The following is a 26,191-nucleotide window of genomic DNA, read 5'->3' as shown; positions in this document are numbered from 1 at the left end:
AGGTTAATGATCATATTGTCGTCTAAGAAAAATTAGTTGATCTTAGAACCTGAAGTAGATGATTGTTGTTAATGTATTTTTGCATTTTGCCCATTTTCATTACCAAAAACCCTGCAAGTTGTTATATGGGACCCCTTCTTGGCAATGAGAATCAGAATTGTAGTTTATAATTTTTCTGGCAAAGTAACCATTTATGGCAATAGGCTATCCATTTGGATCAAGAGTTCTACATCCTCACCCTTGAATGCCTTCAGAACTGATGTGTTCATGATGTCAGTCCTAGAACTTTTTCAGCATCTAGTTTGTCCTGTTTTATTTATTACTCTAGCCTGGTTTTAAGGCAACTATATTGCCTTTAAAAAACAATTTAGAAATAGATAATCTTATGTGAAAATGGAGGCAAGTGACACATCTCTTCTTTTCATCTTTAAGCATAGTTTTTCCTCTGTGATAATCAAGTGGTCTTATTTTATTCTCTAGGAGTTTAATCCCCTTGATGTATTTACAGAATGTTTCATTATTGGCTTTGGACGCTTTGCAAGGTGGTGTTTGAATTCTTTTTAGGAACATAGTAACTAAGTTGCACATGACCTATCACATGTGGCATCCTTCTTCACAGTAGGGTAATTTTTCCATTTTTAGAAAAATAAGTTTTCTTCAAATGATAACCTTTACAAGACTAGATAACATCCTGTATCAAGCCATAATTACATCTCAGAGACTAAAAATGTGTGCTCATTTGTGTCTTTCTCCAGGATCTCTCAGAAGTCCATGTGTGCTTTAAACTAGAATGCTATTCTATGTGATTTACATAAATGAAACTCATCTGACTCTCACAACAACCCTGTGAGGTAGAGAACATCATTTTCCCCATTTTGCAGATGAGGAAACTCTGGTACTGAGAAGTTAAATAACTCACATAAGGTTATCAATCTGAGCTCTGATCTCAAGCAGTCTGCTTTCCAGAGCTGACATTATTATTAATATTTTTTTTTTTTTTTGAGACAGAGTCTCATTCTGTTGCCTGGGCTAGAGTGCCATGGCATCAGCCTAGCTCACAGCAACCTCAAACTCCTGGGCTCAAGCAATCCTCCTGCCTCAGCCTCTCGAGTAGCTGGGACTACAGGCTTGCACCACCATGCCTGGCTAATTTTTTCTATGTATTTTAAGTTGTCCAGCTAATTTCTTTCTATTTTTTTTAGTAGAGACGGGGTCTTGCTCTTGCTCAGGCTGGTTTTGAACTCCTGAGCTCAAACGATCTGCCTGCCTCGGCCTCCCAGAGTGCTAGGATTACAGGCGTGAGCTACGGCGCCGAGCCCAGAGCCAACACTCTTGGCTGCAATTTCTGTGGATAATTCGGAGTTGAGGTTTAGTACTGTTGATGTCATGAAATATCACAGGGTGTAGGATTCTAGGGTACAAGAGGAGTCTTCATCAAATTTGCTTGTCATTGGGGTTCTGATTGTTCAGTGGGCAAGTAAAGCCAGAGGAACTTGGTGAATTGAAAAATGAGGAGTTAAGGAGCCATAGGTTCTGTTGACAGTCAGTAGAGGTACAATAAGGGTAATAAAGAAAAGGGGAGTTCCATGCCCAGGAACTTGGAGAAGGGGATGAAGTCCAAGGCTTGACTGTACCACTGAGTGTAAGGATGGTTCAAGTTAGGCTTTCCCTATAACTGTGCCCTTAATTACTATGCTGTATTGCTCTATTAAATTATATTGACTCATCATTATTTCGGGCCACCTATATCCATGCACAAAATTCTATAGTCCTGTGGTCCCCAATCCCTGGGCCATGGCCTAGTACTGGTACATATTTCATCTGTATTTAGAGTGCAGCTGCTCCCTATTACTTGCATCACTGCCTGAGCTCCTTAGCTCCTGAGCTCCTAAATTGTCCTCCATGAAACTGGTCCCTGGTGCCAGAAAGGTTGGGGACAGCTGCTAGTCCATTTATTTGTGATTTTGCTTGGTCATTTCCACATACAAACCAATCACCCAGCTAGTTTGAATTTTGCTTTGTGATTTACTAACTTGTGACCTTGAGCAAATAGTTTAGCTTCAGTGTTCCCTTTCATGAAATAGGTATAATACTCATTTTATTGATCATTAAGGCAGTTAAGTATGAATATATATTCAGTATATAATATAGTATATTACTATAACTTTAGTATATTAGCACAGCCTTAGACCATGGTACTGTAAAGGGTAGCTCTGAATGTTATTGTTATAGTAGTAGACTTTAGAGATCATTATAAATCCTCATTTTTAAGATTAAGCATTCATGGCTTAGAGAAGTTGAGTTGTACCTCATGGACCCATAGCTATTTAGATGGTCCCTGGAGAAGCATGGACACAGGCCTCCCCATTCATTGTTGTTTCCATGTTGTTTCTGTGTCAGACTACTTCTGAAAGAGAAAACAAGAACATCTATCACATTTTTAAAAATTATAATATCTGTGCACATGCTCCAAGGAATATACCAAAGACTGGTTCAAGGCTAATGGAGAATTAAAAAGCACTTATGAATCTAACCTATTTCAGTTATTATTCATTCTCTATTTAACAATGAATCTTTCCTCCTCACTTTTTCTTAAATCATAGCATTTAATCCTTGTTATAGGCTCTAACCAGCAAGCATTTAATCTGATTGTAACCTTGAGAAATTGGATTATATAGTAGCCCGAAAATCTTGCTTGTTACTTACCTGAATCTGGGTTTTAAATGCCAAGAAGAAATTAAAATTGGAGCCCTTTGAGACTGCTTAATTCAATAGATTTAGACACAAAAATCCAGTATTCAGAGCAATGTTGATATTTAAAAAGTGTCAATTTTTTAAAAGTTAATAAAGGTAATAACATTTTGAGCCAGTGCTGGATTGGAATACTGTAAGAATAACATGTAAAATGTTTGTGGTGGCTGATGTTAGGCATGTAGTATTTGCTTTCTTTCAGTAAAACTAGCTGAGGTAAAATGAAAAAAGACCTTATACTTTTATGAGGCATTAAAAAAATGATTGAGCAGGCTTACAGCTGCATCTCAATGGTGGTATGTAAATTAAGCTATAGCAAAGTGTCTGTTTTCTAATGTTTCTGCTATCAAAAGATACATATAGTAGCTCTTCAATAAACAAAAATAGCTTAATGATATATAAAGTATTCTTAAGATGTAAGGCTTATTTTTTGGGGGGGTCATATGAACATGAATTCTTTCCTATTTAGAAGAAGAATTTTTTATGAGCAAAATTGTAATATGGATATTCTAATGTTCTCCCTTATTACATTAGTTATCTCCATTCAAAACCTCACTGATTATGGACGACTGCTCTTAAATGAACTGGAGCAGTGGTTTCTAAGCTTTTCAATACTCAAGGCTTTCTTTTACATTTTTCCCTGGCTAACCCTATGTTTTAAAAGAGTTGTTTGCCACACAGTCTATATATGTCTATATATATATATATATATATATGTTAATTTCTTTTCTCTTTCTTAATTAATCAAAGATAGAATATATAAATAACATGTATATCTATCTATGTAACTATATATACACACATAGAGACACACACAGTTATCTATATAACTGTTGTATGAGCTTCAGTACGGAATAAGATAACCATACAAGAGTGTTATCACACATGGATGATATAATTTCAACTAAAAGCAAAGAAACTTGATAATTTATCTGTCCTGCATATTCTTGAAAGTAAATGTTTCACTTCTGTTCAATTATTTTTATTATTCATAATAAATTGCAGAACCTGATAAAATATTTTGTATATGTTAGGACCTTAAAACATTGAGTAGAAAAACTATCAAAATAAATTCTATAGTCAGACTTTAAATGTCTAGAGTAACACTGTCCATTGGAAATATAATATGAGCCACAAATGTAATTTTGAAGTTTTTAGTAGCCATATTTTAAAAAGTAAAAAAGCTAAAAGGTGAAGTTTATTTTCATAATATACTTAGTGCAGTATATTCAAAATACTGTTATTTTCAACATGAAATCCATATAAAAATTATATATGGATCAACCAATAAGGGCATGCAGATGGCCAACAAATATATTTTAAAAATGCTCAACATCACTAATCATCAGAGAAATGCAAATTAAAACCACAATGAGATATCACCTCACCCCTCTAAGAATACCTATTATCAAAAAGACAAAAGGTAAGTCTTGAAGAGGTTACAGAGAAAAGGGAACTCTTGTAAACTGTTGGTAGAAATACAAATTAGTACAGCCATTATAGGAAATAGTAGGGATGTTCCTTAAAAACTTAAAAATAGGCCAGTGCAGTGGCTCACATGTATAATCCCAGTACTTTGGGAGGCCAAGGCAGGAAGATTGCTTGAGCCCAGGAGTTCAAGACCAGCCTGGACAACATAGTGAGACACCGTCTCTACAAAAAATTTTAAAAATTATCCAGGTGTGGTGGCATGCATCTACAGTCCTAGCTACTCAGGAAACTGAGGCAGGAGGATCACTTGAGCCCGGGAATTTGAGGTTATGATGAGCTGTGGCTGTATCACTGTACTCCAGCCTGGGTGACAGCGCAAGATCCTGTCTCAAAAAAGAAAAAAAAATTAAAACTACAACTACCATATGATCCAGCAATTCTCCTACTGGGTATATATCCAAGGGAAATGAAATCAGTATGTTTAACAGATATCTGCACTCCTGTTTGTTGCACCATTATTCACAATAGCCAAAATATGGAATCAACCAAGTATCCATCAGCAGATGACTGGATAAAGAAAATGTGTATATTCACAATGGAGTACTATTTAGCCTTTAAAAAGAAGGAAATCCTGTCATTTGCAACAACATGGATGAACTTGGGGGATATTATATGAAGTGAGATAAGCCAGGTATAGAAAGACAGACGTTTCTTGATCTCATTTATATGTGGAATCTAAAAATTTGAACCACTGAAATAGAGAGTAGAATGGTCCTTACAAGGGGCTGTGGAGGAGGGGTTGGAGAGATGTTGGACAAAGGATACAAAAAAGAAAGAGAGAGAGAGAGGAGAGAGAGACAGAACATTACCAGCATCCTAGAAATTCCTGCCTTTTGCCACCTTCAGTCACTGCTCCCCAAATGGAACCCAAATTATAATACTATAGATTAGTTTTGCCTGTTTGTGAAATTTTTATGAATGTAATAATATAATATATGCTTTTGTATATCTGACTTATCTTGCTTAACATGTTTGCAAGATTCACTCATACAGTTGATTGTAGCTATGGTTCTTTTATTCTCATTCCTGTGTGGCATTTTTTGTGTAGATATACTACAATTTGTCCATTTTACTATTGATGGACATTTGAGTAGTTTTCCATTTTTGACTATTATGATTAGTGCTGTTATGAACATTTCTGTACATGTCTTTTAGTGAATGTCATGTTCATATTTCTGTTGGTATGTAACTGGGAGTGGAATTGCTCTGCCATAGTATAGGCATGTATCTGTTTAAATAGATACTGCCAAACAGTTTTTTAAATGGTTGTACTCATTTATACTCAACTAAAACAACGAATCTTAGTTGTTTCATCCTCACCAGCATTTGTAGTTTTTTTGTTTTTGTTCTAGTCATACTGACATTCATCTTTTCTAATCCAGTTTCAAGCATAAATATATTTCATGTGTCCTTTTCTGTGGCGTGCCTGTTAAGTCTCTTGTCCATTTCTTTATTGTACTATCTGACTTTTTTCTTGTTGATTTGTAGGAGTTTTTATATATTACTGGTAAAAGTCCTTTGTCATATATGTGTATTGTAAATATCATCTCATACTCTATAGCTTGCCTTTTTACTCTCTTAATCATATCTTTTGATTAATTTCTTAATTTTGAGTAGTCCAATTTAATAAAAAAATTTTTCATTTATGTTTATTGCTTCTTTGTGCCCTGCTAGAAAAACCTTTGTGTGCCTTCAAGGTTATAAGTATATTTACCTGTTTTCTTCTGTAAGTGTTATTGTTTTACCTTTCACATTTAACTCTACAATCCACCTGGAATTAATTTTTGTGTATGGGGTGAGGTAGGGGGTTAAGATTCATTATTTTCCATATGGATATCCAGTTAACATGCAGTACTGTGTCATCTCCACTGTAATCAGTGACTTCCATGTATGGGTCTGTTCTGGCTCTCTGTTCTGTTCCATTACAACCAACTTTTTTTTAAATATCAAGTAAAGTGGTGTATGTGTGGGAAGTGCTTAAGGGAATTCTAGAGTTAAGTGGAATTAGTTTATTCAAGATGACCCAGGAAGCAATATTAGAGCACTTATCCTTAAACTGGAAGAAGTTACATTAAAAAAAAATAGTAATAGAGCCAAGCTTAGTTGTCAAAATCTCTGACTTTCAAACATATAATGGGGTCTTTACCTCCAAACTTTTAACTATACATTTTTATTGGTAAATGATGCTTGAACATATACCCCAATATGTATATATATTTATATTATATAGTATATGTAGTATACATATATTAGTGCTTTAATATGTTATTGTCATTATAAAACACACAACATTGAAATTTAAAAAGAAATTCTGATATTTTCTTTCTACTCTCCATATCAGCCAAGATTGTCTAGGTTATGTATGTTAACAGTTCTCAAATTTCAGTGGCTTAAAACAACCGGTTTATTTCTCTCATGCTACATGTCCATTGTGGTTTGGCTTCAACACTCTTATGTATTGTTCAACACTGGCACCCAGACTGACAGAGCAGCTACCATCTGGAAGCTAGCTGGTCACTGGGACAGAGGGAAAGTTAATGGGGAATTAGCACTTAAAGCTTTGGCCTAGGTAAGACACATGGCACTTCTGTTCACATTTCATAAGCCAAAGCAAGTTATATGTCCTCACCTAATTGCAGAGGAGAAAAATCCTAATCTTGTGCCCAGGAGGAGAACTGGACATATTTTAGACACCCTAAAAATGATCACTTCTCCTGCAATCAATTTTGGAGAACAAAGCTCTAGATTTGTCTTTGTCTAAGAAAATAAACACACAAAAATGAGTCCATTTGGTTTTTTCTATTATTTCATGTTGTTTGAAAACCCTACGGTCCTGAGTAATGAATCTCCTACAACCACAGGCGTAGTGGCCTCTCTAATGGCTTCTCTTGGCACTCATTATATAACCCAGACACCTTAATATAGCCTACAAACCCTACCTTTCCAGCTTCATCTCATGCCACTCCCACTATCACCTCAGAGTCCTCAGGCTGGCCTTTCAATTCCTTGAAGGGAGACAGGTGTTTTCTAGTTCTGTCTTGAATGTTTTTCTTCCCTTTCTCCTTGTTTTTCCCTGGTTATTCTGTACCTTTTAGGTCAAATATTTCAAGAAAGCCCTCTCTGACTCTCAGTGTAGATCAAGTTCTTTCTGTTCTATATTCTCATAATAACCTGACTTTGCTTCCAGAGAAACTGTTCCATTTGATAAGTATATTTTTGCACTATTATTTGTTCAATCCATTTCTCCAATTAGAGTGCAAGCTTCAAGGGAGTAAGGATCAAATCTGTTTTGCTTACTACTATATGCTAATCCTTAATTTAGCCCAGTTACTAGCATAGTTACTCATTAAATATTGAGTTTGGTTATAGTGTTTTTATATTTTAGGTCTGTTACATTTATGTAGTCTATGGCAGACATATCTAAGATATTTGTACAGTCCATATAGAACAAGTTGATAATACAAGGTAAATCTCACAAACTGCAAATACCCCATTGCTCTATTCCTGTATGTCTTGGGGAGTCTAAGAGATTCCAAGGTAAGAATGCTTTACCTCTTCTCTCTGAATTGAAATATATCCTCACGTAGATTTTCACTTTCTTTGAGTGGTTTTCCTTTTCTCATTTCTTGAGTTATATGTTTATGTTTATGTTGAAAGCCCTATAGTCAAGGAATATATCATATTTAAGATAAATGGCAGTAAAACTGCCCAAGCAATAAGTGTATTATATAGATATAGTGAATAAACAAATAAGCTGTGTGATATTAAGCTGTATTTTCCTCTAGCTTTCTGAAGATAGTACTAAATTACCAAAATACAGTGTGATTTATTTTTTGTGATACTTTGCATCAGCAAAAGGGCATATATGAGATGCTTAGAGAGTGCTTTGCTGCAAATTTATGTCCTTCACTATTTGTCTTCATTTATATGTGTTGTGGACAACTTTAGTCTTTTTTTGTTCTTCTTTCCTGGGTGCAGTACGCACTGGCTGGGGGATGGACATGCTTGAAGCTCTGAATGAGGGGGGGGGCAAGGGCAACATATGTAACCTAAACATTTGTACCTCCATAATATGCTGAAATTAAAAATAAATAAATAAAAAATCATATTTTGAGAATAAAGAAGCAGAATTAAATTGTTAAAAACAAAAAAGAATAACAATTTTTATCACCTTCTTGTCTGTGTGTTCCATTGTGGACTATCAGTGATATTATTCATTTAAAATCCAAATGTTCTAATAATCTATGATGATAATCTTATGGTGGAATTGATAGGATGATACAAACATTGTTATCTTTAAGCCTCTGTTAGTAGTGTTCCACATTTTTATTACAGAAGAATGCCACTGCTCCTCATCAATAAGAAGGTGGGATTAAAAGGAACATGAATAAAGATTATATTTGCAGAGCCTGTTTATTCAACTGTTTATTCAACAGTACTGTTAAGTAATAACGTTTATTAGGTACCATTGTTCCTCAGTATACAAGGGGGATTGGTTCTGGAATGCTCCCCCCCTACAATATACCAAATCTGCTTGTACTCAAGTCCTGCATTTGGCCCCGTGGAATCGGCATATACAAAAAGTTGGCCCTTCACATGCATGGGTTTTGCATCCCATGAATACTGTATTTTCTGTTTTCTTTTTTTTTTTTTTTAGAGACAGGGCCTCACTCTGTCACTCAGGATGGAGTGCAGTGGTGCGATCATAGTTTACTGTAGGCTTGAACTCCTGGGCTCAAGCAGTCTTCCCTCCTCAGCTTCCTGAATAGCTGGGACTACAGCTGTGCTCTCCATCATGCCAGAATAATTTTCTTTTTAAAATTTTTTAAGAGATAGGGTCTTGCTGTATTGCCCAAGCTGGTCTCAGACTCCTGGCCTCAAGCAATCCTCCCTGTCTCAACCTCCCAAGGAGCTGGGATTAGAGGCATGTGCCACTGGCCCAGTAGTACTGTGTTTTTTTGGTTTTTGTTTTTCTTTCTTTCTTTCTTTTCTTTCTTTCTTTCTTTCTTTCTTTCTTTCTTTCTTTCTTTCTTTCTTTCTTTCTTTCTTTCTTTCTTTCTTTCTTTCCTTCCTTCCTTCCTTCCTTCCTTCCTTCCTTCCTTCCTTCCTTTCCTTTCTTTCTTTCTTTCTTTCTTTCTTTCTTTCTTTCTTTCTTTCTTTCTTTCTTTCTTTCTTTCTTTCTTTCTTTCTTTCTTTTCTTTCTTTCTTTCTTTCTTTCTTTTTTTTTTTTCTTTTTTGAGACAGACTCTTGATCTGTCATCTGGGCTAGAGTGCATTGTCATCATCATAGCTCACTGCAACCCAAACTCCCAGGCTCAACTGATCCTCCTGCCTCAGCCTCCCAAGTAACTGGGACCACAGGCATACACTACCAAACCTGGCTAATTTTTTCTGTTTTTTTTTTTTTTTTCCACTAGAGATGGGGTCTTGCTTTTGCTCAGGCTGGTCTTGAACTCCTGAGCTCAAGCGATCCTCCTGCCTTGGCCCCCCAGAGTGCTAGGATTACAGGCATGAGCCACCGCTCCTGGCTAATACTGCATTTTTGATCCCCAGTTGGTTGAAAAAAAATCCATGTGTAAGTAGACCCACGCAGTTCAAACCCGTGTTGTTCAAAGGTCAGCTGTATCTATTTTGTGCCAGAAGCTGGGGAAACTCAGAAGGTGATGGACATTTTCTATGAAACTTTAAAATTTTGTTTCAAACAATAGCATTTTGGTAAGAGCTAAGTTTATCTTTTGCTAGCACTGTCAGTTTCCTCAGCTATAGAATGGGGATGATAAAATACTCATCTCAAAGTTCTTGTGAGGAGTAAATAAGATAGTACATTTGAAGCACTTATCCCAATGTCTGGCTCATAATAAGGACTCAGTATATGTGTACTGTTATTTACTGTGAGGTTTCATTCACAGTTAATCTTTTGCCTGTTTATTTTCCTCTGTTTCTCCTTTGTTATTTTTCTCCATATTGTCATCAGAGCTAAATTGAAACACAGATCTGATTGTGTAACACTACCTCTTCAATACCATCTTCTCAACTTTAAAAACCATTAGTGGTTTCCAGGAAAGCCTCAAATGCATGGATGGCGGTTAGCATCTTATCATCTGACCCTAACTTTCCTTACCAAACAATCTTCTGCCTTGACCACCCACCCACTGGGCTGCAGCCCAAATAGGCCATACACAGTTATATTTTGCTGCCTTGGCTTGTGCTCTCCCTTCTGCCTAGAATCCCCTCTGTAGGCTTCGCCCGACCTTGTCACCCCCAACCTGAAGGAACAATTGTCTATGAGCAACTCAAAGATTCCTCCTATATTTTTAGGCAGAATCTTTTGGTTCCTGTTATTCATCTCTCTTTAGCATTTATTGTGATATTAAAGTAAATTACATATGTCTTTCTCTCTCACTAGCTTGTGAGTTCCTTCAGAGCAGAAGCCATAACTTATCATTATATTGCTAGAAGTTAGTAGGTAACCAGTAAAAACTTGTTGAAACAATGTATTAAGATCTGGTTTGATTTTATCTTGATTTCAATGTGTTTTTATTATTATAGGTTCTTGGCCTTGTCCAAAATATGAGTGTTTTCCAGTGTCCAAAATGTAAACACAAAACTCATATTTTTGGTGCTGATGGTGCAAGGAAACTAGCGCGGACCCTTGGTCTTGATGTTCTAGGTAAGACCGTAGGACGTTCTTTTGTAGAGGAAGTGGCAGAAAGGAAAGTGGGGATAGGGGTGGTGATTAAGAATGTCTCAGAAAATGATGATTTGCTTCTGGCTTTGTATTTTAAATTAAGTTAATATAGCGCAATTCTATGTGCTAACCTTTTTTTGGCTTTTTGAATAGGTTTCATTTTGCCAACTATGATAGTAATTTCTTCTGTAGCTAAAAACTGCTCGTAATTTAAATTTGAGAAGACAGTTTCGTGGTCTGAGCACTGTGATTTGAATCCATATTTTGAATGATGGTCATCAGTTTGTTTGCTAAGTTAGGCATACATCTCTCAGTATAAACATATACATCAAAATACCTGTTCAATATGTTGTGGCAACCTTTGGAAGTGTCAGTTCTTGGTGCATACATAAAAATGCCTTCCTGATTGGTTCTGTATTTGTTAGTCTTTCTGCTTTAGAATGATAATATTTACTATTTTCTGTAATCTTTTTATGTGTTTGACATGTCTGTAAAATATGGCACCTGAAACTCACATTGTATACACTGTTCACAGCACTGAATTGAAGAATTAATTAGTGCTGTGAGAAAAACTAAAATCATGTGTTAACTGAGTAAAACACAGATTTTGGATAAAACATGATTTTTCAAAAACCCACAAGCAACTTAATAGACTTTTTAGAAAACATGTTTTGATATTTTAATTGTGAATGAGTTTCTGTTCTTGGCAAAGGCAGATGTAAGATGCTGAATAAGTGAGGCATAGAGTGAATTATTAGTTTTAGGTAGTTAAAAATTAAGATCCCCTCGAGATCAAGGAATTTCAAAACATTCTCTGTTATAATTAAGTTACTAAAAGGTGATGTTAAATATATTATTGTTATGCATTTGCACTATAGCAGCCACTACAATACCAGGTGAATACAATTGATGTATTTTGATCCATTGCTATAATTATAGCCAGTAATTATATTCTGCAACTGTTTTTCATTTAACTAACCTAGAAAGTTCAATTTTGCAAATCTGTGTAATAACATAACAGATTGACCTTCACTTATATAATAAAGTAAATGTGTAATTATAATGACATTATTGAATTAAGCTTACAACCTTGTAATTTCCTAACTTGTAAATGGGCAGTACAATTTTGTAAGTCAGTTTTTACAATTTGAAACATCTCATAGAGAAACAATTTCATATATGGAAGTTATATTTTAATTAACAACTTACACATGTACAGTTACCCTAAAAATGTATCAGAAACACTGATTACTGATGACAAAAACAGTGCTGTAGACTGTTGTGTCTAGCAGTGTTATGGCAGTTCCCATAACATAGAGTTCCAACGCAGGACACATCTCCTCCTTTTATTGTAGTCATGGGGTTTCAGAGGGATCTCCCATGAAGTGGAAACTAGGAATGAGGAACTGAAGTCAGGGAAAGAGCTTTCTCAGCTATGGCCTCCTGGCTGGTTGAACCCCCTGGGAACCCTTATTTTCCTTTTATGACTCACTGGAAGACTCTTTATTTTCATTTATTGGGTTGTGTTTTAAATGATATGGCACAATAGCTCTTCAGAACCTTATCCATATTTATCTGCAGGGACAGTTTATGCATAATAAAGTCTCAGACCATCTCACAGAAAACCCTTTAGCCCATTATGTATCTGAAATGGGCCCTCACTTCTTTCATATCTAGTCCCTCAAAGGTATTCTTCATGCCCAGGCTGCTCTTCACTCCCTCTCCATGCCTTTACTCCTTTTTATCCCTCTCTAGATACAGCCATTAGTCCATTGCCATTCTTATGCCGCCTGTTTTTTAACAAGATTTTTCTCTTTCCTAGTCTACTCTTCTATGTCTGTAGGTAGGATTGTGAGTCTCTGGAGGGCAGAAGTGTTGTCAATAGGTGGCTATATAATGGAGAAGGTTTTACTTTATCCTTCCATTTCTGCAGTAGAAAAGAAATTATTCAGAAGTCCTTATCATAATGGCAATTCATAAATCAAGAGAAAAAACTTTATGGATTTCTAAGTATTGTCTATAACTTATTTTTCTCTGCCTGCCCCTGTGATGGTTTCCTACAGTCTTAAGTTGATCTATAGAATAGACATCATATTTACCGAAAGGCTAACTTTTAAATGGCTGCTGAAATATCCATGTATTTTATCATTTGGCCATTAGACATTAAGGAAAGACTCAGCTGATTAAGATTGCAAGAGTTGCTGACAAGAGGAACATGAAATACAAATTCCTCTTCTGTGTACTTCATAATATAAAGTGTGTTACAACATATATTTCTGCATTATTTACATTGCCTGGCATGGTGCTGAATTACTTATTTGAATAAAACATACACGTTTCGATAACCTTTGCATGGATTCAGAGTGGTTCTGAGAGTGCTGAGTCAACTGTTTTACTTAAGACTTCATTTACTGCATTTTAAATCTCAGCCTTTGAAAGACATCATTTGTGGTGATGTGGTAGAAACAGTATATTGGATGATTCGTCAGAAGATATTGCTCCTAAATTCTACCACCTTAATAGTAATATGTCCTCAGGAAAGACATACAACCTCTTCAACCCCAGTCTGTATGTTGGAGGTTCTTATTATATACCCACTGATACCTCATGAAACTGACAAGTTATATATAATGCTACATAGATTAGTAAATAATAATAGAAAAATAATTCTATCTGATGAAGAGGTAGGTGGTTATGATAACACATCTGGTCTACTTTTTAATAGTTCTCTGAATTCACTCATCTGCCAACATCAGGAAAATTATTTTATGGTACTTTTGTGTACTACTTTGCCTCTCCATCTTTTCCTCTTCAATTTCCTCTTATTATTTGGCATGATATATCTATATCAGATCTTACAGGGAGAAATCACTTACAAATGTCTTCCAAGCTATTCCTTGCTGGAAGACCTCCAGGAAAGAGTAAATCATCCCTTCATTGGCTGCCATATGGCTTTCATATTATACATATAACAATCACTGTACTACCCTCAAATGGAATATTTTGCCCCTACTTTTCATTTGAATTTTTTTCAGAGATTCAGCAATTTGAAGATAGTCATAACTTGGGTTTATTTGAATCACTTCAGTTCGTATTTTGTTTCTTTCCAAAGTTCAAATAATGAGATTCTAAATGTCTATATAAATTTTTCTGATACTGATGGATATCTGGTGGGCTCTTTCAGGAGACATTCCCTTACACCTTAATATAAGGGAAGCTTCAGATACAGGCCAACCAATCGTGTTTTCACAGCCTGAAAGTGATGAGGTAAGTTACATTTCTAGATATGTATTTTTCTTTCTTTCTTTAGGATATATACTTCTTGATATACAGAAAAAATTTTGGCAAGATTAAGTTTATCTATTTGAAGTTCATGTGTATAAGCAAGGATTGGTTAACTTGTGCAAAGCATCTTTAAGTTACTATTATATGTGGTAAGCTGCCAGTGCTGGCTCTGAACTATCAGCTGAACAAGTTCACCTACAGACAGTCATCACCCGACCAGTTTTTTCATGAAGATCATGAAAAATGAGAATTTGAGAAATTCTTATCTTGCTGGCTAGCAATATCTAATTGCCCAAGGTTATTTATTATATTTCAGTACTAAAAATTCAACTAGTTGTTGGATATAGAGTGATTATATAAACCAGTAGAGATGGGTTTGCCATTGCATTTAGTTTAATAAATACAATTGGGGAGCAAGGGTAGAAAGACTAGTAGTGTTTCATTAGCCAGTATCATTGGGCATATAGTTGATAGATTTTCAAGGTTGCTAAAATATAAAATCTTTCATTTTAATCTTTTTTTAATAGAAATAAAATCAATCATATATTTCTCTTCTTGCCTAAATAGCACTTGATATTTAACTTAAAAACTGAATTGTCTTTTGGTACATCAGTTTTGATGTAGTTTTTGTGTTCCTTTGCTAGACAGCCTCAATCAATCTTCTAATAGCTTTTCTTTTTTTTTCCTTAACTAAATGGGCATAACTTTGTAGCACTGTTGTTTTGTCCATCTATAACTACTATCCCTTTTATTCTAGTTTCCTCTAATCTTCTGTGAAATTATTTTCTCTTCCAGAAAATAAAAGAGCCAAGGTTGGTTAGTACTACAAGTAAGAGAAAATTAATAGCCAGGAATCTTGGATAAGTAGATTGATTTTGAGTTATCTCTTTCAGGAGCCCAGAGGTCCTTTACCTTTTTTAAGGATTGGCAGTTATGGTACAGGTGATCGAGTTGCTGGCAGTATGATCTCTGAGTAAATACAGTATAGCAGTTATCATTGTTTTTCTCTTATCTGCCTTTTAGGTATTAAATGTTAAGGTTCCTTTTCAGTCTTTCTTAGAAATCTTTCAGATAAGCAAAAACCGTAATCTTTTTATCAGTTACATAATTGAAGTCTGTTAGTCCCAATTACCATAGGTATGCTTTATTTTACACTGTAATGGAAAAGTTATGTGAAAATTGAGGGTTTTTTTATTTTAATTACACACTTTTAAATGCCTCCTAAGAACAGACTTTTAAAAGACATTCCATGGTGATTCCTAGTGAATAAGAGAATAAGAATAATTATTACTGGTTACTTATTAGTTTATTTCAATTATGAGTTTAGATCTTTAATATTTTTTCAACCTTCATTATTATTTTTCTTTGAAATTCTGAAAAAGTACAAAACATTTCAATAAGGTTATAGGAATGTAATATAAAAGAGAATATATGGCAACCATCCAAAGATAATATGATTTAAAACTCTAAACAACAGTATTTGTTGAATTTTTTGGAATTATATGTTTTTATAATCTGGTCAACATTCATGTAAATATCAGACCAATAATTTTACTGTTGCTGGGTGATATTTATGAGAGTCTTAGGATAGCCTAAACTTTTGTGATTTCGGCTAGATCTGATTTGTTGATGTCACTATGTGCCATATCATCGGTCTTAAATATGAAGATTTCTGATCAATTTTAAAATTTAGAAATGGCCATAAAAAGGGGGGAAAAAGATGGCTTGTATTTTTTTCCATTTAATTTAACATTTATTTTCATTTTATATCCAGCTATCACATTTTCTACATTAAAATATAATCATGTTGACTCCCCCCACCCCCTAGACCCTCAGAGAAAAAAGTGAAGAACTTTACACAACTTAAAAGGTGGAATGAACAGAATAGGGAAGTTGCTATTGCACCCAAGTCCAAGTATCAACACAAAGAGACCAAACAGCAGACACGGCAGAATTGCATAGAAGATAGCTCAGGGCTTACATCAGGGAGGAGCAGAAATTAATAAAACTCTAAAGTTTTTAAATGCAATCACTTGTGCCACAAGATTACCCTCAAAAGGTAGAGACAGGTCAGAAAGCAGAACCAAGTCGGGGATTTTCCAAAAGCTGCTCTCTAACATAGAGTTTAAAATATCCACAAAGAGCTTTCACTTCCCACCTTGCCTTCGGCATCTGGTAAACACTTTAGAAACTTAAAGCACTGTTAGCATGACAGAATGTAAAATGGATATAGGTTTTCCTTTCTTCTTCTTTTATTGTACCCCAAGCAATAATTCTATTAGCTATTTTAATCACATGATTCCTCTGCATGGAAACCCAGTAAGTATCCCCAAGACAAGGTGCCTTGTATTTTGTTTTCTTTCCATGGAAGTTATTACTTCCTACTCATAGATTGTAGACATTCATTATTATTAATCATCTTCTTGATAAATATAGCATTTACTGTGTGCCAGACACTGTCAGGCATTTTATTAACATTATTTCTGTCCTCACAGCAACTTAATGTAATATATATTAATAGATAGTCCCCATATTACAGATGAGGAAACTGAGCCTCAAGGAAGTTAAATAATTTTCCCAATATCACAGAGCTATTAAATGGTAAGACAGGATTAAAAGACAAGTTTGGGCCAGGTGCGGTGGCTCATGACTGTAATCCTAGCACTCTGGGAGGCTGAGGTGGGAGGATTGCTCGAGGTCAGGAGTTTGAGACCAGCGTGAGCAAGAGCGAGACCCTGTCTCTACCAAAAATAGAAAGAAATTAGCCGGACAACTAAAAATACATAGAAAAAATTAGCCAGGCATGGTGGCGTGTGCCTGTAGTCCCAGCTACTTGGGAGGCTGAGCCAGGAGGATTGCTTGAGTGCAGGAGTTTGAGTTTGCTGTGAGCTAGGCTGATGCCACAGCACTGTAGCCCGGGGAACAGAGTGAGACACTGTCTCAGAAAAAAAAAAAAAAGACAAGTCTGTTCCTTCCGAATGTTTGCCTCTTTCTATTATATCACCTTCTTGGTCCTATATGAATAGTTATGATTTCTTTAATTCCTTCTGAGAGATTGGTGTGGTGCTTATGCATTGAATACATTGCCTTATTTGATTCTTATAGCATCTTTGTGAGATCGGTGCAATAGCCTGTATTTTTTCAGACAAAGAAGCAGAAATGTAATTGTCCAAGTAGTACTAGAGGCTAGTTCCACACCCAGCTAGTTCCACACTACAGCCCTTGTATTCTCTGGCCAATGCAATATCTGCTTCACTTACTAATGAATTACAAGATTAGTTCAGTGTCTGTCTGTGGTATACAAATGCTAGCTTTCAGTTCAACTTCTTTTCATAATATCACAGAGATTTAGAGAAGAAGGTAAGGAGACTCTGCTGCTCAAGTTCTGTTGGCAGGCACAGCTGTAGGACATAATACAGAGGATCTTAACCTGGGTCTGAGAATCCCCTCAAATTACATCCAGAATGTGTGAAAGTGCATTTTTCTGAGTAATTGGCCAAGAGCTTTGTCAGATTCTCAAACAGGGATTCTGTATGAAAGGAAAAGCATGAAATCTGAGTCAGTGTGGGGTTTCATTGCCAAGCTTGCCACTTCCTAAGTGTCACCTTAAGCAAGTTCCCTAACCTCTCTGAACCTTTCTCTCCATATATAAATTGATTTCATAATGAGGAGGAGTAAATGAGATAATAATGTGAAAATACTTTGAAAAATGCCAAGTAGAATACAACCGTATTTATTGCCTTCTGCAAATTGCTGTATAAAATATTAGGACACTAAATGTCTTTGCTCTTCCCTTTATTAAAGGACTGAGTGCACTTATACTCTTGACATAGCATTAAGTAAATATCACTCTTTAATGGCATTTTAAAAATCAGGATAGCACAATTTGAATCATGACATGAGAATAGAATTCCCAGTTTCAATGTTAAAGACATTAACTGCTAGACATGAGAAAGCTGTGATTGAGTCCTAGAATCTGGATCCTTCTGGTTAGTCTTGTCATGGATCTTGCCTCCTGATAACTGTCTTCCCTTTTCCCCTATGAACTCAAATGGAAATGTGTTCTTAGAAACTAGTCTCAGCTCTCAACAGATCCTGTGTATTCTTGGAAGCTTAATTCCCATTCTACCTCTATGTAGAATGAAGAAATTCATTTAAAGAATTAAGGAAGTGTTTATTCGCCAACATCATAAAACTTCTGCAAAAGTTAATGGGATGGAAACTTATAATATTAGTTGTTAATAATTAGCACTTTAGACTGACAATTTTTATTGTTTGCTTTTAGAGGTTAACCCATAGGCAAAATTATTGATCAGTAAATGTTTCATCTTTAGCTTTTTGTCTTCTTACTCCACTTTCCCTTCCCCCTATTCTATTGTTCCCTCCTCCAAACACCAGGTGTCAGGGCTCTCTCTCTCTCTGCCCATAAAATCCTTTAAAATTAGGCACTAGGAATTCAACTCTCCTGGTAACATTTAACTTTCAGAAGAGGCAAAACTAAAAAGTTAATGATTAAAGATATGAATTGTGGTGAATTTAAGATATCATTGGAATAGTTGAAAAGACTTGTGGTACCAATTAAAAAGCACTAACTGGCTGCTGCCTCCTCAGCCAATGGGCAAAACCTTCTGTACATGTGTACCACTTAGGAAAAGAAAGTAACCAAAACTTCAAATGTGAGTAATGTAAAATAGCTGGAGAAAGCAATAGAGGAAGGAAGAGAGGGTAATACCTAGAATTCAGAACTCTTAAATTCAATAGCATTGCCTCTTGCTGGTGTGATTAAAATTGTTGATTTGACTAAAACTACCTTTGGCCCTTGATTGAGACCAGGACACAAGGAATGGACCCATTATTGACTAATAATTTTGTGATTTTTATCCTTTTTTCAAAGGTAAATATTAGCTACAGATAGATGTGCTATAAAATATTCCTGGTAAAGACTTTCAAGTATAAGTGGAAACTTTATCACCTTATAATTTCTAAATTATCACCGCAGACTCTTATTATGGAGTGGCTGTGTATGATAAATTAGAACTTAAAGCATTTAAAAACAAAGACAAAGGAAAACTCTCCATGAAACTTGCTGGACTTGGTTCCATTCATTCCCTGTTGCTTGTTAATGACACTGCAGACAGATGGGGTCCAGCTATGTTACCTATGCCTCCAGAAGGCCCAATAAAAAGATCTTCAATAGGAGAGAGGGGTAGAGTCAAGTTGATGAAAGAATAGAGTATCAATAGTTTGAGAAATCTCAATCATATCTTTTATGTATGATGCGTGTGTGTTACCTTTTTGCTAGTTATGGATTAAACAAAAGAGAGGGATTTAATTTAATTATTCCTCAGGTAAGAAAAGTGCCCTAAAGATATGTTCATATGAGCTCTTCAGTGAGACTGTAAATTTCTTGAGGGCATAATAGTAATAGCTGCAGCTACTAATATTTATTATTTACTTTGTCTGTACCAGCATTTCACATGCCTTATTCTCACTTAATACTCCCCCAAATCCTTTGAGGTACATACTATTATTATAACCATTTTACAAATGTGGAAACTTAACCTAGAAAGGTTAAGTAACTTGCTCAAGGCCTTACCACTGATAAATAATGAAGCCAGGATTCTCTAAACCATGCCTGTCTGACTACAAGGCCCCAACTCTTCGGCAGTGAGCTATTCTGCCCCTCTTTTATATCATTACAACCCACAGATTTCCCAATACAATGCCTTGCATGCAATAAGAACCAAAATATATTTGTTGAAGTGATAACTGGATAAGTTGTTTGGAAATTGAAACTGTTAATCTAAGCACTTTTAGTGGTTTCTCAGCAAATGACAATCTAACCATTACTTTGAATGTGATATACTGAATGTCTAAGCTCAGAGATAGTCCATTAAAAAGCAAAGGTTCAATGTAGCAATTTTGATTATTCTGGAATCATTCAGCATTTTTTGTATTCTGATAGGTTTATGTCTCTAATGTAGATAAGTACTAAAAGATTATAGAATTATGGCCTTGTCTCAGCTTGCTTTAGTGACCTTTTAATTTTCAACACAAAATATTAGGCATAAATACCTAGAAAAGCTACTAGGAGATAAAAGGTATTTACAAAGATGAATGGGTGAAAATGAGCACATTAGATTTGAGAGAAATATTTCTTTAAAAGTACAAGTTATTTCCATTTTTAAACAAAAACTATTGTTTCTGTTAACTGTAGCAGAGATTGAAACTGTTTTTAGACTATGCATTAATGATTATAATTAGTTGTGTTTTGGGTTTACTGTTTAATATGTGGCGTAGTGCAGGGATCTCCAAGCTATGGTGAGTTGTATAATTATTTCATTATATATTACAATGTAATAATAATAGAAATAAAGTGCACAATAAGTGTAATGTGCCTAAATCATCTTGAAACCATCCCCATCTCCCCAGTCCCTGAAAAAATTGTCTTCCATGAAAATAGTCCCTGGTGCCAAAATAGTTGGGGACTGCTGGCAAGTGGAAAGAGCTGGACTTTAGAGTCAGTTGGACCCAGGTCTGAATGTTTTCCTGCCTCCCCATTTCATGACCTTGAGCAAACAACTCCCAGTTTTATCATCCAATTTGAGCTGATGATGTTTGTTTTATGTGATTAAGATTATGTACATGAAGTACTTGGCGTAGTAGATACTCAATAAAAAATTTAAAGCCTTATTCATGTTTTGAGAGTTTTTCTTTTTTAAAGGACTCTCTTTAATTTTACTACTCTTCTGATAAAATAAAATGTGATTCAGCTGTTAGGGCTGTTAGTCTTTAAAAGTGAAGATGTGTGAAATACACTTAAAGCACTTTATTAAGTCAGGACAAACAGACCCTAAACATCTCTTTTTACTGTCCAGAGTCTAGGAGTTGGTCAGCCTGGGTTCAAAGCCCAGTTTATCTCCTACTGGCTACAGTGGTTTGGACGAGATTCTCAACCTTTCTGGGTCTAGGTTTCCTCATCTACAAAGTGGGGATAATGACAGAATTTACCCCCTATGGTAACTGTGAGGACAATGAAATAATACTTGGCAAATATTAAGTACTCAGTAAATTTTTGCTATTAGTAGTAGTAGTGTATATATAAATAACTGTAAGTATTGATAAATGTAGAAATTAATGGTTTTAGAAAATCTTACTATTGTGTTCTATAGCTTTTATAAATAAGGTAGAGGAAATAAGTAATATTTACATTGCAATTATTTAAAAGAACTCTTAAGATGCAAATACCATGACCATTGTTCTAACTAAAACATGTGGGCATTAGGTTAGTTTGTGGCGTGCCCTGTGGCTTGGGAGCTGCTTTAGTGTTCCATGGTACTGGGGATGTGATAAATGAACCAGGAATTCTTGCATGATACCCAAAATTTGCCAGGTGAAAGAGCCTATAGGTGTTCAGTGCTAGTATTGCACACGGTTCTCAGAGAGATGAAGAAAATGCTTTCCAAATATAAAACATAAGATAGTAATAAATAGTCCTCCTTAAAATGACTAACAGCTCTCATGCCAAATTTTGGCAGTATCTAAGGATATCAGTTTGTCAGAGGAGGAAGGTGTAATTTTTCTGCAATTAAAGTGGGTTGCTAGTTTGCTGACACTGGGATTAGAGTTTGAAAAACAGTAATTGCTGGTACTAATTATTATGTCAGAAAGTCACTTTCCAAATAATTACCCTTCAAATAATCTAAAATCCTTTCTTCCCTGCCCCACTTGCAATGTACATAGCATTATCTTCTCATTCCTGAATTTCCTCATCTCAGCCTTTTTACTATCAAATCCTGTAGATATCTATGGCAAACAGTACATGAGTCATTCTTTGTCTGCTGGGAAAAATACCGGAACAAATGAGTCTGCTCTTTTCCAGGCCAAAGCTTACCTGAGAATTGCTGTAGAAGTGGTAAGAAGGTTGCCACCACCTCCAGAATGATTCCCCAAGTGTCCTGGAAATCTGCCTGGTACTGATAATAAGAGGATCTTTGGAAATCAGCAGTGTGGTAGTGGAACCTACAGAATAGTAGCAATCATAATTGTCTTCTTTTATTTCTAAGGAAATAATGTCTTGTTTTAGATTTGATTTGATAAGCTATGGTTCACAAATTTTTATGTTTCAATGCTAACTGAATATATTTAGGAATTTTTTTGAAAGATGATGTGTACCAACTATGCAGAATTGCATTTTATTTTTATTTAATTACCCCTTGAGGAATCATGAATTCATGATGTTGCAAGCCCCCTTTGGACAGAACTATACTCTTTTTGCAGTACCACAGAGTTAGTAATTTAAAAGGTTTACTAAATTTGTGTATGGACATAAATGTGTGACACCTCCCAACCAGCCAGTTTGGTCCGGCTTTCAATCCTGTCTTTAGTCCTGTCCTGGACATGTTCTTAATATTGGATGAACCTCGGCTTCTTCATCTGGATCAGACTGTATCCCAGACTTAATGAACCTGGATCTCCAGAGGTGGGGCCTGGGCATGTATGTTTTTAATAAGATCATGATGATGTTGATGATGATTCTGATTATAATGGCAAAAATAATAATAGCTAACTTTTATCAAGTGCTTTCCATGTGTTCTTATAGTTAATCTTCCATTTGTATGAGTGGGGCACTATTGTTATCCCCATTTACAGATGAGGAAACTAAGGCATAAGAAGGTCTTGCTGAGGATTACTTTATCTAGCAAGTGATGGAGCTGGGATTTGAACTTGAGTACTTGGATACTGGATTCCTCCTTTTATACACCAGTGTGCATTTGTTAATTATAAAAGGAGGGGATATAGTATTTAACATTTCCTGAAACTTATTTGGCTATGAAATCCACCCCCCTTTTTAGAAGCATTTAGTGGAGTTCATGTTTCAAAGAATACACTTTGAAAAACATGTATTTTGTCTAATTGAAGCTCAGAGAGAGAGTCAAGGACTTTGCAAGGTCGGGTAGTAGATAGTTTTAAAGCTATAAGTACTGATAAGAATGAATCACTAGTTCCTATGAAGGAAGTAGTCTCTCACCTTTGACAAATGCCTTGACATCTTTTGCTCTATAGTTATCAGCCAGAACATTAGGCAGAAAGTTGTACATCATTATAAACATATTTTCACCCAAAAACCTGTAAATGGGTGTTTATAGCAGCTTTATGTATAATAACGAAAAACAACTCAGATTTTCTTCAGTGGGTGAATGGTTAAACAAACTGTGGTATATCCATGCCATGAAATACTACTCAGTAATAAAAAAGAAGAAACTATGGATACACGCAACGCCCTAATGAGTTCCAGAGAATCATGCTGAGTGAAAAAGCCAATTTCAAAAGGCTGTGTACCATATGATTCCATTTATAAAACATTCTTGAGATGACAAAATTATAGAAATGAACAGATTAGTGGTAGCTGTGTTAAAGAAGGAAGGAGTGAGGATGGGGTGGGAATTGGGTGTAGCTACAAAAGCAACATGAGGGATCCTTATGATAATGGAAATATTCTCTATCATGACTTTCTCAATGTCAGTATCTTAGTTATGATATTGTACTATAGTTTTGCAAATGTTACCATTGGGGGAAATTGGGTAAAGGGCACATGGAATCTCTCTATATTATTTCTTACAACTGCATGTAAATCTATAATTAACTCAAAATAAAAATAAAAGTTTTAAAAAACACATATTGCTATATTTGAACTGAAATTTCTGGTACTAAATTATCTATACTGATTAATATAATGAATAAAATTGTTTGTGGACACACAATAATCATCACTCATCACTCTGAGAAGTAATGGCTTACAGTTGCAGATATGTATTTGTGTTTTTATTATTTATTTAGGAGGGGGGAAATATAGATGATCACTGAGCACTTTTTTTTTTTTGAGACAGAGTCTTGCTTTGTTGCCCGGGCTAGAGTGAGTGCCGTGGCATCAGCCAAGCTCACAGCAACCTCAAACTCCTGGGCTTAAGCGATCCTACTGCCTCAGCCTCCTGGGTAGCTGGGACTACAGGCATACGCCACCATGCCTGGCTAATTTTTTCTATATATATATTTTAGTTGGCCAGATCATTTCTTTCTATTTTTAGTAGAGACGGGGTCTCGCTCTTGCTCAGGCTGGTCTTGAACTCCTGACCTCGAGCAATCCACCCACCTCGGCCTCTCAGAGTGCTAGGATTACAGGCGTGAGCCACCGCGCCCGGCCCACTGAGCACTTTTGATACCAAAATGCAAGTACTTCAACCAAACTTAACTTTATCCAGAAAAAGAATGATTTATAAGCACCAGAGGTGCTTAAAGTTGTGTGCCATAGTTTAATACATCTCATGGGGAAATGGAAAAAGATAGTCTTTACTCATAAATACATGACTTAGAAAAGATCCACATATGTAATTGCTTGCCCCCTTCTCCTTCACTGCAGATACTTCAAGGAAAGCTACTGAGGGAAAAAAAATGGTTGGAGAATACATGCATGTTCAGAAGTAGAGGAAGGAAAAGTAGCTCTGAAAGCAAGAACTAAACTTATTCTAAAATTTTGACTATTGTAATCTTTGTTAAGCTTCAAAGAGCTGAGTTCTAAGATAGACTCCCAAGCACAGCTAGTCTGCCTATTGTTAAAGGGATAATATTTATTCCTCATTCTTCACATTTCCATAGAGTGTAGAGAATTTCTATTTTACTATCCAAGAGGGAAAGGTAAGCTCCATCACTCACTCCATTCTAGGAAAGGAGGAATGGGAAAATTTCTTCCTAAAATCCTCTGCATTTCTTTGATTTCAGCCAAATCCCAAGTTTTCTGAGGCAGGATACAGGTAAACCTGAAGTTGTCTTTCTCTGCCTTGCACTTGAGTGGGAAAGTCCATCTACTTTAGGGTTAGAGTATTTGGTCACCCATTGTGGTCATATATCCTCTAATCCAGCTTTTGTCAGTAATAAAACTGATATTTTTGCCTTCATCTTAATTCTTTGTCTCTCAGTTCCAAACAGAGGAAGAATCCCCCTATCCTTTTCCCCATTCCACTTCCAGGAAACCCCAAATATCTTTATGGAGTCCTAGAAAATTAAAACTGAAGAATATATTAGAGTTCAGATAGTCCCCACCACTACATTTAAAGCATGTCTAATAAAAAGTAGGATCATCAATGACCAAAAGCTTTTTTAGGGGGAAAGTTTACTGTGAAGTATAATAAATACACAGGAAAGCACAGAAGACATAAATGTGTAGCTTAATTATTCACAAAGTATATACCCATGTAACTATTAACCAAGTTAAGAAGTATAACGCTGTCAGCATCCCAAAAGCCCCAGTATTTTCCTTCCCAGTCACTAACCCCTCCTTCCCTTACAAAGTCACCCACATACTGATGTTTTAACACTTAAACCTGTGTCCTTAAACACTTTTGTTTTGTCTGTTTTTTGAAATTCATATTAAATGGAATTATATGGTATGTATTTTTTGTTCTATATTAATTTCTTTTATAATATTTTGCTCTATATTGATTGCTTTTCCTTTATATTATGTTTTTGAGATCCATGTCTGTTGTTGCTTTAGCTATGATTTATTCATGTTCTTTGCTGTAGAATATTCCATTGTTTGGATATATACAACTTATCCATTCTACTGTAGATGGACATTTGGATTGATTCCAGTGTTTTGTTATTACAAATAATGCTGCTTTAAACATTCCTGTACATATTTTCTTGGTGTTCATACACTTGAATTTCTGTTCAGTTATTTCTAGGAGTGGATTCACTGGTAGTAGTTAAGTGGTATCTCATTGTGTATCTCATTTTAACTTGCGTTTTCCTGATTGTAAATGAGGTTGAACACTGTTACATATATTTATTGGCCAATTGGATAGCCTCTTGTGTAGTGCTAGTCAAATCTCTTGCCCATTTTTCTTTTGTATTGTTGGGATGCTTTATGTATTCTTGATAAGAATCTTTCTTCAGTACTATGTGTTGCAGATATCTTTT

The 26,191-nt window shown here is 35.5% G+C and overlaps 1 protein-coding gene across 2 annotated transcripts in view; it reads left to right on the top strand.

Annotated features, from left to right (window-relative positions):
• Nucleotides 1-23,894, top strand: part of NUBPL (NUBP iron-sulfur cluster assembly factor, mitochondrial) — a 212,589-nt gene extending 188,695 nt beyond the window's left edge. For both annotated transcript variants that reach the window (XM_045569065.1, XM_045569074.1), the window contains 3 exons: nucleotides 10,792-10,912; nucleotides 14,115-14,197; nucleotides 22,098-23,894. In XM_045569065.1, coding sequence (XP_045425021.1) covers nucleotides 10,792-10,912; nucleotides 14,115-14,197; nucleotides 22,098-22,160 — 267 coding nt within the window. In that variant the 3' untranslated portion in view covers nucleotides 22,161-23,894. The remainder of the gene's footprint in view (nucleotides 1-10,791; nucleotides 10,913-14,114; nucleotides 14,198-22,097) is intronic.
• The last annotated feature ends 2,297 nt before the right edge of the window (nucleotides 23,895-26,191 follow it).

This window comes from Lemur catta, chromosome 1 (genome assembly GCF_020740605.2).
Source record: "Lemur catta isolate mLemCat1 chromosome 1, mLemCat1.pri, whole genome shotgun sequence".
Classification (NCBI taxonomy): Eukaryota; Metazoa; Chordata; class Mammalia; order Primates; family Lemuridae; genus Lemur; species Lemur catta.
This window is presented reverse-complemented; position numbering and strand designations above follow the sequence as displayed.